General features: G+C 35.4%; 1 protein-coding gene across 2 annotated transcripts in view; it reads left to right on the top strand.

Moving 5' to 3' along the window:
* Nucleotides 1-13,122, top strand: part of ext2 (exostosin glycosyltransferase 2) — a 164,969-nt gene that overhangs the window by 147,513 nt on the left and 4,334 nt on the right. For both annotated transcript variants that reach the window (XM_072272694.1, XM_072272695.1), the window contains 3 exons: nt 7,062-7,205; nt 11,410-11,538; nt 12,435-12,517. In XM_072272694.1, the coding sequence (XP_072128795.1) occupies nt 7,062-7,205; nt 11,410-11,538; nt 12,435-12,517 (356 nt within the window). The remainder of the gene's footprint in view (nt 1-7,061; nt 7,206-11,409; nt 11,539-12,434; nt 12,518-13,122) is intronic.

Below are 13,122 nucleotides of genomic sequence, written 5' to 3'. Positions count from 1 at the left end.
AAAATATATCGGACTTCATTTCATCATGTAGAGATGTATTGTAATCATTCCATTGATGTTGATTGTTATATATGAGCATTCCTTGAGAAGCAATGCACAATTAAATTCTGCATTCCCCTTGTTTGAAAGAAGAATTCTGAAGTATCAGCAGACCAAATAAGTATTTTCAACCGTGCTGTAGGAAGAGGAATTAAAACTGATTTATGAAAATTTGTGATTAGATCTGCTGCATGACAGTAGTTACAAAACAGTAAATTGACATTTTAATCTTTTATTGAGGTACAAATCATTTTGCATTCCTACTTGAATGTTGTCATCTGGGAATTACATTTTTTAAAAAATCTCCCCTTGTTTAACCCAAAAGTTCTTGGTGTTATACATTGCTTTTGATGGCTTCAGCTATAAAGAATAATGTGCCATGAATATGGGATAGACATATAAAAGATTTTATTTAACTATAATTATCAATTTTATTTGTTTCAAAAATTGGAATTATATGCTATACGTCAAATTAAAGTACTAAATTTATGCAACTATGAAGTTCTAAATACAGCACAGAAACAGCCCCTTCAGCTCATCCCTTGAAATGATCATTCTCATTGGCAAAATTTGTGTTGACTGGTAATTACTGGAGCTTTGAATTTATTGCACAAAAATCAGAAATAATCAAACTAAAAAGATATTATCAGAGGATGCCAAGAATTTAAAGTTTGTTGAAATCTTGAGGGAAGGATGGTTATTTTTAACTTGGATGGAGTAAAAAAGAACTGTTTGTTTCTCAAGGAAATAGAATGATATTCACACAAACTGCTAATTTGAGGGTGCTGGTTTAGACAAACAATTTGTTTTTAACTTTAGCTTTAGTTTGTGATATCTTTGCCTAAAAGTGGCGTCATGGTAATGCAGCAGTTAGCGTATTTCTGTTGAAGGACCAGTGACCTGGGTTCAAATCCACTACTGTCTATAAGGAGTTTGTATGTTCTCCCTCTGACTGCATGGGTTTCCTTTGGGTACTCCAGTTTCCTTGCACATTCTGAAAAGACTTGTGGATTAGTAAGTTAATTGATCACATGGGTGTAATTGCACGGCGTGGGCTCATAGGGCCGGAAGGGACTGTTTCTGTACTGGAACTCTAACTCTAATTCTGAAACTCTTTTAAAACACGTTAATGGATTTCTGGACTTTGAATTCAGGTGATGGATCATTATTTAAAACACAAATATTGCAGATCAAATAATAACCCACCTTAATATGAAGGATTGTCATGACCTGATGGTGTGATATTTTTCGAATTTTCACTGTTGATTTCTTCGGTTTAAAAAAAAACTTTTCATACATTGAAATTTAAGAGGAGCTAAACTTTTGTTACTGTTTTGCAATAAAGGAAAGAAGTTCAAAATGCATGTGGATAGCGCACTTTTAAACCAACCACCTTGACTCTTTATTTCCAGGGCCTGTTCATAGTGTATGCTGGGTGCTGTACAAATATAGCCTATTTGCAATCTTCCTATGTTTCCATGAGCATGCTTTCTTCTGGAGTCCTTTTTCATGTTGCTTATGTTTCAAATTAGCAGTCCAATAAAACTTCATGCTTCTGCATATGAAATGAAAATTAGTGGGAAACTGCATGTGAAAAGACATTGACAAAAGCCAGTTAATTGCAGATTCTTATTGAACGGCAGTTGACTTGGTAATTATGATCCGGTCTGTCATGGTATAGCCTATGTTTATAATCATAAACTGATCCTTTAATCTGCACAGTAGTCTTTGAAGTAATTAAGAGTCCATTAAGCAGTCCTTTCGTTTCATTCTTATACTTGATTTTCTTTTTTTTAATAAAGCATGTTAATGATAATGCTAAACAAATGCTGTAATCTTTGCTCAGACTTCACATCACTTAGCATTTTGCAAATAGTGTTTCTATACAAGTCTAATTGCATGCAGCTGTGTATGATATATGTATCCGGCTTTGATATTCAACCTTTATGCAAACTAATAACTTAAAATTTGGACTTGCTATGCTTTAGACCTCAACCTACAGCTTTGCTCTCTGGACTTTACCGACAATTGGGCATCAACCCCAGGACAAGCTGATTATGGGATGGGATCATGCATAACCTACCACAAATTATCAATATGATTGTAAGCAGATAGAGATTTGAGTATTGAATCTGGGTTTAGGTCTCATTCCTGAGACCTGAATACAACATAATTGGGCTGAGTTTCAGTACTTGGGGAGAGCAACGTTATTGGGAGTTCCATTCATTTCAGTGCACTGTCAAATCAATGCTAAGATGTCTGGCATTAAAAGCTGGAGATGCCCAGCAGGTCAGGTGGCACCTGTGGAGAGAAAAACAGTGATTTTTTTTCAGAACTAGTAAAGTAGAAAAACTAGCATATTTTTAATTGCAGAGTAACAAAAAATAACAAAAAATGTTATTGGTGATATCTTAGAATGGGCAGTGAATTTTGATAACCCTTCGTGATATGTATGTTTGCAGTAGGTGCAAGTGGAAGAAGATAATTGATAGACTGTTTCAAAATTTATCCTTGATATTTAAAAACATGTTTTTTTTAAATTTTATATTCACAGTCTGCTCATTACTACAGCACAATAGTTTCTAGTGTTCGCTGTACTGAAGCTGTATTGTGGAACCAATACTGTATTGTCAACACAGGCTCTACCATCGAATTCCCTTTTTTGATTGATTGCCACTTCTAAGCAACCTGAACTTTAATTAATATTATGCTGCTTTTCTTTGCCAGAGTTTACAAATTTGGAAAAAAAAAAGGAAAATTGATGTCTGCCTGCTGTAGTTTCGAAAAGCGTTCTAAGGCCAGAAGGAGCCCAAGTTTGCTTCTGGTTAGGGTCAAGTTGGCCTGATCAGGTCCTATGCAACCCTTCCCCAGCTTGTGACAATATTTTAATATAGAAAAGAAACTGGTTACAGAATTATAACTACTTATTAGAAAATGTAGGTATCATTCCTCAATAAAGATGTAGTTTACTCGATGCTGACCTCTGACCTGAAGGGTTAGGTAGCAAATATTGATTGTCAGTGAATGAAAATTAAAATTACATCTTAATGACACGGGAGAAACATCACCAGTGATCTTATGGGATACATTGAAAGCTGTACTGAGAGGGAAAATTATTTCCATTACCACTCACATGAAAAAAATCAATGCACAAAAATTAGCAGACCTTCAAGGAAAATTAAAACAACTTCAAGTTGTAGATAGCAACAAAAGTAATTCAAATCGAAAACAGGAAATTAGGAAATTGCAAAGTGAAATTGACGATATTTATACGTTGGAAACTCAAAGAAATTTTCTTTACCTGAGACAAAAGAATTATGAAGTAGGAAGTAAATCAGCTAGATTATTAGCATATAAATTACGAAAACAACAAGCAGACAATACAATTCATAAAATAAAGAATCCAAAGACAAAGCTTGTGGAGAGTACAATAGGGAAAATTCAAGAGAGTTTTGAAACATATTAGCGAGAGCTGTACTCCCAACCGCGGGCCCCCAATGAGCCCTATATAGACAGTGTATTGAATTTTTTAGATCTACCTAAACTTACAGATTTACAAAATGAAAGTTTATTAGAACCAGTAACTGTCAAAGAACTGAACGTGGCCATCTCTAGGTTAAAAGCTGGAAAGTCCCCGGGTTCTGATGGGTTTACCTCAGAGTGGTACAAGTCCCTGAAGACACAGTTAGCCCCATTACTACTTAACACCTTTAATTGGATCTTGCAGAGAGGAGAAACTCCACCTTCCTGGAGAGAAGCGATTATTTCAGTTATTCCTAAAGAGGGTAAAGATAAACTAGAATGTGGCAATTATCGGCCAATTAGTGTTCTTAATTTAGATTACAAACTATTTACATCTATATTAGCACGCAGATTGGAAAAGCTTTTACCTGGCCTAATCCACTTAGACCAGACTGGATTTATTCAACAAAGACAAACACAGGACAACGTAAGGAGAACTCTGCACATATTAGAACAGGTTAATAAGAACGAGACAGAGACAATGGTAGTAGGATTGGACGCTGAGAAAGCTTTTGATTCGGTTAGTTGGGCATTCCTATACAGAGTGTTAGGAAGATTCGGCTTTCAAGAAAAGTTTATTAAAGTAATTCAGACTCTATGTGACAACCCTACAGCCCGAATTAAGATAAATGGGGACCTCTCTGACTCCTTCATCTTAGAGAGAGGCACTAGACAGGGATGGCCAATTTCTCCTCTCCTTTTTGCGCTATATATTGAACCGCTTGCCCAACTAATAAGACAGAGCGAAATCGTAAAAGGTATCAAGGTGGCAGGGATTGAACAGAAAGTGGCGTTATTCGCAGATGATGTTTTGGTCTATGCGAGTGAACCAGAAAAATCATTTATAGGATTGTTTACACTGTTGGATGACTTTGGGAAAATATCAGGTTATAAAATAAATGTAAAGAAAACGCAGGTTATGTCCCTAAATTAAACACCATCCAAAAAATTGCAGGATACGTACGATCTTAAGTGGGAAGCTAAATCATTAAAATATTTAGGAATAACCCTGCCGAAGGATCTTTCAACACTGTCACAGGTAAATTATGGGCCATTAATCTCAGAGATAAAAGCAGATATGCATAGATGGAATCTTATCCCCTTTTTAAGTTTAAATTCAAGGATAAATACTATAAAAATGAATATTCTTCCTCGGTTATTGTATCTTTTCCGTACCTTACCGGTGGAGGTGGATGATAATCAATTCAGGGAATGGGACAAATGGATTTCCCGCTTCATTTGGCAAGGAAAGAAACCTAGAATTCGATATAACACCTTACAGTTAGGGAAGGAAGGAGGAGGTATGGTTCTTCCTTGCCTGAGAAATTATTTTTATGCCTCACAGATAACCCCTCTGTTATATTGGTGTAATAGGGAATATAAGGCTAGATGGAAGGAAATAGAATTTGGATTAGTTGACAGTTTTCCTCTGCAGGCTTCAATAGCTGACAAAGGATTGATGGCCCAGTTGGAAAAATTTAAAAACAGTTGGACAAATCTTACATTAAAAGTATGGCAGAAGGTGGTTAATTCATGTGGAATTAATAACATGTTAAAACTCTTTTGATGGTGTGCATATGATACCAAATTCCTTCCCAACAGAGGAAATAAAAGATTTGAGCTATGGATAAAGAAAGGTCTTACAACCTACCTCTCATTTATAGATGAAAGAGTATTACAAAGTTTCCAAATCCTGCAGGACAAACATGGTGTAGAACACAATGACTTTTTTAGGTACCTTCAAGTATGCAACTATGTTAACCAGAGTTGTAGTTATATAGACCTATCAACAGTAGAATTAGAATTTTTCAAGATTCTGAATTCGGCTTGCAGTTCAATACCTAGTAAATCAGTTTCTCGATTATATAATGCACTCTCCCATGCTAAAAATGTAAATACACTGTATATTAAAGAGAAGTGGGAGAAAGAAGCGGGGTTGGTACTTTCAGAGGAGGCTTGGGGGAAAATCTGCAGCTTTCAATGGTCCTCGACTAATTCTTTGACTTGGAGAGAACATTGTTGGAAAAACATTATAAGATACTTCAAGACCCCATATCAGGAAAAATATAAAGATACAAACGTGACGTGTTGGAGAAGGTGCGGCTCCAAGGAGGCAAATCATTTTCATATTTTCTGGGATTGCCCTAAATTAAGTCTATATTGGGAAGGTATTCATAGAACATTAGTTAAGGTACTTAGGTCCCAGATACCTCTGAACTTTGAGACGCTCTATTTGGGGCATGTATTGTTTCTTGAACAGAAGGAAGATATAAAGTTGCTGCAGGCCCTCTTAGCGGCAAGTAAGAAATCAATCACTAGAAAGTGGCTAAATCCAATACCACCTACATTAGAAGATTGGCACGAAATTATCTTGGAAATATTTAAAATGGAAAAGTTGACTTACTCCCTGAGAATTCAAAAAGAAAAATTTTATCAAATCTGGAATAAATGGATTGAATATATAACCCCAATGTGAGCAGACTTTAGATGACTCTCCTAATGATTTATACTGCTCTTCTCATCAACACAGTAATATTGCTAACGTAAGCACCCCTAGTCTAAATGTCTTTTTTTTTATTTTCTTTTGGAAAATAGAGAATTAACACAAGTAAAGGGGAAGATTTGGGAAAGGGATAAAAAACGAAAAATTAAGTAAATAAGTACATAGGGATTGGATAATTATGTCTGCGGGCAGGAGCAAGCATGAACAAATTAGGATATAAACACCTACAATGGTTGTTACATAGGCTTACATACAACATTTTGGACCAGTGGAAATGGTCCAGAAGAGTTATATGGAAACTATTATTACTATTTTTCTTAACAACTAATACCATTACTTAGCCTAATAGATTAGAATTACCACAGTACATAATTATCTATTTAAGTGTCTAATTTCCTTTTATATCATCTCAATGTGTACTTAAGAATGTATAAATAATTATAGTTTTATACATATTAAAAAATGGAAAAGGTTATATGTGTGAAAAAAGTACATGATATTTGTGAATTCCTTATCCAAATAAAAATAAAATTTAAAAAAAGAAAATTAAAATTACAGTTGCTGAAAATTTGAAATAGAAACAAAATACTAGAAAAACAGTATACAAAGCAGATTGTCAGTGTAATGGCTATGTCATCTCAACCTGTTACAGATATTCCCTTTATTCCACGTATTGCCATCTCCCGCCTTCTTTGCCATTTAGACAAATTTTCTTTTTCTGTTCCGATGAAAAGTTTCAACCTGAAACATTACCTCTATTTTCTTTCCACATTTGCTTCCTGACTTGCTGTGCATTTCCAGCTAATGTTGATTTGTATTAATTTTAATGACAAAATGTAATATTAACACAAGTCGTATCCAATTAGTGTGCATAATGGTAATTTCAGAGGAGTTAAAGAAAATTCACAATAGATAACTGAAATTAATAACAGAATCAATAGATTTTGTTATCCTGCCTCAAGCCAGTAACAATGTTTGGAATTTTCAACTACTGTAGGTATGGCGCGAGTTCCCTGACAGGCTGGTGGGGTACCCTGGTCGACTTCATTTGTGGGACCAAGAGACAAGCAAATGGAAATATGAATCAGAATGGACAAATGAGGTCTCAATGGTATTAACAGGAGCTGCTTTCTACCACAAGGTATAATGTATTTCTAAACCATGCTAACATGAGATTGAATATAGTTGTGAACATTATTTGTCATCAGGAAGGTTCAAATACATTATGTAGTACAACGAAAATACAAAAATTCACTGATTGGAATAATAATGAGTTGTAGTTTGTAGTTGTACTGTATGAATTAATTCTTATTCAGTTTGTGGGGAAAGTTCTGACATTAAATAAAACAACTGAATTAATTTTAAAGGAACGTATGAGCCAGCTTGTTGGAAACATGTGATGCCATTAAAAGTGCTAATTGAAAATGATTGAAAAGACAACACAGTAACTGAGGACAACTGTTCCAACTGTTCAGGGAGAATTCTTGTTACAATGTACAATGAGATGGGTATTGAAATTTTCGAAGTGAGAGGTTCATGCACATATTTGAGATTTATTTATAATTAGGTATCTTTTGGTGAAATTATGTCTTAATGCTTAATGGTGAGATTGGGATTACAAGAAATATTATTGCCATTTGACCATTACCATCATCAAAATATCAAATTGGATATTAAAGCGTCAGTATTAAGACAGGTGTTAATATGTATGATTTCAGGCAGGCTGAAAACAGGGAGGATCTAAATAAGGGGTCATCAAATTGTGGAAATGTATGAAACATAAAAAACTCGTGATTAGAAAACAGATTCTAAAACAAAAAGACATTTTAGGACATTGTTGTATTAAACTGGTTATGACAAGTGGGTTCTGTGGATAAATTCTGAGTGAATTTCAAAAAGTAATATCCTGTTCAAGCTAGTAGGACAAAAAAAAACAATTAACTTACGCATATGGCTTCTGCTAAACACTTTTATTAAAGAGATATCCTTATGCCGCTAGAAAGGTGGATTTATTGTGGAGTTAATAACATAAAAACTGTGAGGTGATACACTTTGAGAGCTGAGGGGTAACCTTATAGAGTTTTTTTTAAATTACATGAGGCATAGGTGGGACAGAGATTGGCTTTTTTGCAGGGAAGGACTGCTGAAGTTATAGGGCAGAACTGCTGGAACCATAGAGCACACGTTTAAAATGAGAGAGTAAAAATTTAAGGTGTGTTTTTTTTCATGCAGAGGATGGTAAATATCTAAAACAAGATGCCAGAGTAGGTAGTAGAGGCAGATACTGTACAATTCCAGTGTGTCAAAGGCATTTGGACAGATACTTGAAAACGAAGGGCTTAGAGGAAAAGGAGACAATGCAGTTAAATGGGATTGGTGAAGATTTGTGTCATGGTCACATGGACAAACGTTCCCAAGAAAGCCCGTTTCTAAGCTGTCCAAGAATCCCTGTTTCCAATAATAGTTGAGTGAATTGCATTCAAGGATAATTGTATTTAGTTTTGTTTCATGACAAATTATTAAAATGTGTATAAATTGAAAATCAATTTAAGTAAATGACATGAAAAAGAATGGTGAATTGTGGCAGTGGTCCTGATAGAACGGAACAGATAGCAGCTGTAGAAACCCTAAGAATTTCTGCCCATAATTTTGAATGTACTATAACTAATATGTTTTGCATATGTAAAGATGTCAATACAAGGCACTATATCAGTTCAGTTCTACATGAAGTGAGATTGTTAAGCATTAGGTGATACCAAACTTACAAGTCTAAAACAAAGACTGGAAGTAAGGGGTCTCTTCATTTTGGCAGTGCTGAGAAAGAATTAGTTAAAATTGGTTTGTAAAATAAGTCTTGATATCAGTACTTTATATACTTAAGGAAAAGGTAAGCCATGTCAAATAAGAGGAAAGTATTGAATATATTTTAATATATTTAATAAACAATAATATTGATAAGATAAAGGCCATAAGACAAAGGAACAGAAGTCGGCCATTCGGCCCATCAAGTCTGCTCTGCCATTTTATCATGAGCTGATCCATTCTCCTATTTAGTCCCACTCCCCTGCCTTCTCACCATAACCTTTGATGCCCTGGCTACTCAGATATACCTATCAATCTCTGCCCTTAAATACACCCAATGACTTGGCCTCACTACTGCCATGGCAACAAATTCCATAGATTCACCACCCTCTGGCTAAAAAAATTTCTTCGCATTTCTGTTCTGAAAGGGCGCCCTTCAATCCTTAAGTCATGCCCTGTCGTACTAGACTCCCCCATCATGGGAAACAACTTTGCCACATCCACTCTGTCCATGCCTTTCAACATTCGAAATGTTTCTATGAGGTCTCCCCTCATTCTTCTAAACTCCAAGGAATACAGTCCAAGAGCGGACAAATGTTCCTCATATGTTAACCCTCTCATTCCTGGAATCATTCTAGTGAATCTTCTCTGTACCCTTTCCAACGTCAGCATATCCTTTCTTAAATAAGGAGACCAAAATTGCCGACAATACTGCAAGTGAGGGCTCACCAGCTCCTTATAGAGCCTCAACATCACATCCCTGCTCCTATACTCTATTGAATGCCAACATTGCATTCGCCTTCTTCACCACCGACTCAACCTGGAGATTAACCTTAAGGGTATCCTGTACGAGGACTCCCAAGTCCCGTTGCATCTCAGAAGTAAAGTATAGGAAGAAAACCGATTAGTATTTTTTTAAGAGTGTTGCATCCTGTCAGGGGCCCCATGTAACCTTGTAGTACTCTGCCCTTAATTAATGGAGGAATGGTGTATTTTAGCATACTTCTCACATGAAGTCCAAATGATATTTTTTCATGGGCTTTGGTATTCAAAATAAATCAAGGCTTTTTATTAAAAGGATAATATATAACTGGAGGCTGCTTGGCACAATGTGCTTATGCTGATGATTTGGTCGGTCATCTTTAATTATCTAACTCTCTTCCTTCAGGACTCTGTAAATCTCTTCCCTGTAAGTGTTTGTGCATTTCTAATTTGAATATTATTTTTCAGTCTGCTACCCAATCTGTCAGTGCAGTCTATGCCACAAGCCTTTGTAGAGGAAAATGCTCCTACAGTTTCCCGCTTTCAAATCTCTTAGTATCTCTTCTTTCAGTTAGTCCTGATAAAGGGTCTCGGCCCGAAACGCTGACTGTACCTCTTCCTATAAATGCTGCCTGGCCTGCTGCATTCACCAGCAATGTTTATGTGTGTTGCTCCTACAGTTTGCTGCTTTGTAACTGGGAAGGAATTTCTCTGTTTTTAGGCTTCAGGATTTTTGGATACCTTGATCAAATCCTTTTTAACCCTTGTTTTAAATGGGGAAATAGCCCCCGTTTCTGAATATCCATCAGATAATGGAACTTTTCTTGGTAAAGTTGTCAATATCCTTCCTAAGGTGTAAGACCAGAACTAGCATCTTATTTCAACTGAGCCTAAATAGGTTTTATAAAGCTTTGGCATGCCTTCCTTAGTTATATATTTTCTAACAATAAAATATTGGATCCCATAACTTCTCTTTCACGATTTTCTCATTGGACCTGCCATGTTCAAAGATTTGTGTACTGTACTCACTCCTCCAAGCTTGTTTTTACTCAGTTTTTAAATTCTCATTCAACACAAAAACAAAATCCATGCAAAAGTTCACCTAATTTACGAGCCGATGTTGCAGTTGGTGCCCTTCATCATGTATGCTTATTCTGTCTAAGGTTGTCCATCAGATTCTTTACTAGTAGAAATTAATTTAAAATATGATATTTTCATTGTTTATTATTTTTTTTAAACTTGGACGTGCAGAATCTTTTGTCATTACTTAGCCATGAGCATCTTTTGCTTATGGACAATCATACATGCAGAGTTTTAAGGAGTTTGAAGGGAACAAATTCTTGGACATTTAAAATGATCAAATATTTTATCGCAGAATTTAAGACATTCATTACTCTTATTTGTGTACTACATTTAATGTAATAAAATAATGTAATGTAGTTCATAAGAGGCATTATCAAAATCTTGTATTGAACTGAGCCATATTCTTGGAGTAGTTGCAAAAGGGTTGATCAAGGGATGTTTTAGGCAATATCTTAGAGAAGATCAGGGTGGAGAATTATAGATTTAAGGTCCAGTGCTTAGCACTTTGAACTGATACTCAATAGGCTAGAATCAGAACTAGAAGGGAAATAGGACTAGAGGAGATTCTAGACAGGCTTGAGGTTACTGGAACTTGAAAAGAAAACTGTGATTAATGAATCCCATGCCAACTTTTCATGAATTAGCCAGTTTAAATTAATAGTCTCTAATAGTTATCTGTGATTTTTTTTTTGTCTTAGTATTTTAATTATTTGTACACCTACAAGATGCCAGGAGATATTAAAAATTGGGTGGATGATCACATGAACTGTGAGGATATTGCTATGAACTTCTTGGTAGCCAACATGACTGGAAAAGCTCCAATTAAGGTAAGTTGCTGAAAGGCCAACGATATGAAATCACTAAAAGGTATTAAGCTCACCTCTTCATAAAAAGTGTGTTCAATTTAAAATAAGTTTGCTTTAAAGTATTCAAGAAGCTGAGAATGTAAACTTAAATCACAATGCTTTCAGCATCAAAGAAAGGCACTTGGCCTATTTAATTCATACTGACTTTATAGAAGAACAGCTAGTCCAATTACTCTTGCACCTTCTCCCCATAGCTCTGCAATTTTTATTTTATCCAGATCTGATTGGAATGTTACAGTCGAATCTGTCTCCACTACTTCTCCTCACTTTCTATGGTGTGAAATAAAAATCCTTGTCACTTTTTGTCTTGTATTTCCTTTTGTAAGCTTTCAAACAACAATTTTTATAGTCTTTAATGTTTGTTAAAAACAACCTTGAAAAGGTACTAGCATTGTGAAGTTTATATAAAGAGCTTTGTGAATTAAAAGAAATGGGAAAAGCCACATGGGTGTTATAAACTTTGTCACCTTTAGAATCTCAAAATATTCGTAGAATCTGTCAGTCAACTTAATAAGAAAACAGGCATAGGTTATGAGGCAATATCAAAGAAGGGGAAGCAACATTTCATCACCTTGTGATCATAGGGAGACCAGTGCTTGTATAAGGCGCCTGGAAGTGTGAAAACAATCATTAAGTGGATTTTAAATGGGTTGTTGTCACACACTTTCAATGAATGTGAAAGCATTCTAGTAATTTTATTGATCTCTTGTGAATTGAAATATGCCATAGTGAGCCAGATGGAACTTGAGCAAACTGTTCTGAAAGGATGGTGCTCTCACATTACACTGCAAGCGTGCTTGAACATCTAGCTGGATTAAACGTGCCATTAATATTGTTGGAATTATTGTGACATGCAGGTAACCCCACGTAAAAAGTTCAAGTGCCCGGAGTGTACTGCAATTGATGGACTGTCACTGGACCAGACCCATATGGTGGAACGGTAAGTGCTCCATTCCTTGCATGTATTTAACAGCTTGAGACTGCCATTTCAGAAGAGCCCAAGAAAAACATGCATGACTGGTTCCAGATTTATAGCCCTGTCAGAAAATGTTAGTCACTGCCTTGTGCAGCAGTGAAAATTCTGCACTGTGTACTTAAATCATTGATATAGGAATCATTTAAATCTGTTTGTATTTGAACACAATGGGCTCCTAAATTTCAAACTCTTTATTCATAATTTAGATGGGTAGATATTTAGATATTCAGAACTTATTGCAAAAGGACTTGTATATTTTGATTAAAATTGAATTGTCAGAATCATATTAAAGGGAGAGCCCACTTTTATTTTTGGGTTTTTATATGTGTCTCTTACAATCTATGCCTGGCTGAGACAGACATAACAGTTAATGCATTTTGTATCTCTATATTTCACTGTTTAGTTTTGCTATAAGCCCTAACTATGAAATAATTGAAGACCTCAATTTTTTAAATTTACTTGTGAGTTTATGAGCATTTGCTTTATTAGAGCTTCTTATAAACATTAGTGTTGCTGTGCTTTTCTTAGTTTTTAACTCTGCATAAAGAGCTTAAGGGATGATTTCCCAG

Source organism: Mobula birostris, chromosome 11 (genome assembly GCF_030028105.1).
Source record: "Mobula birostris isolate sMobBir1 chromosome 11, sMobBir1.hap1, whole genome shotgun sequence".
NCBI classification, from domain to species: domain Eukaryota; kingdom Metazoa; phylum Chordata; class Chondrichthyes; order Myliobatiformes; family Myliobatidae; genus Mobula; species Mobula birostris.
This window is presented reverse-complemented; position numbering and strand designations above follow the sequence as displayed.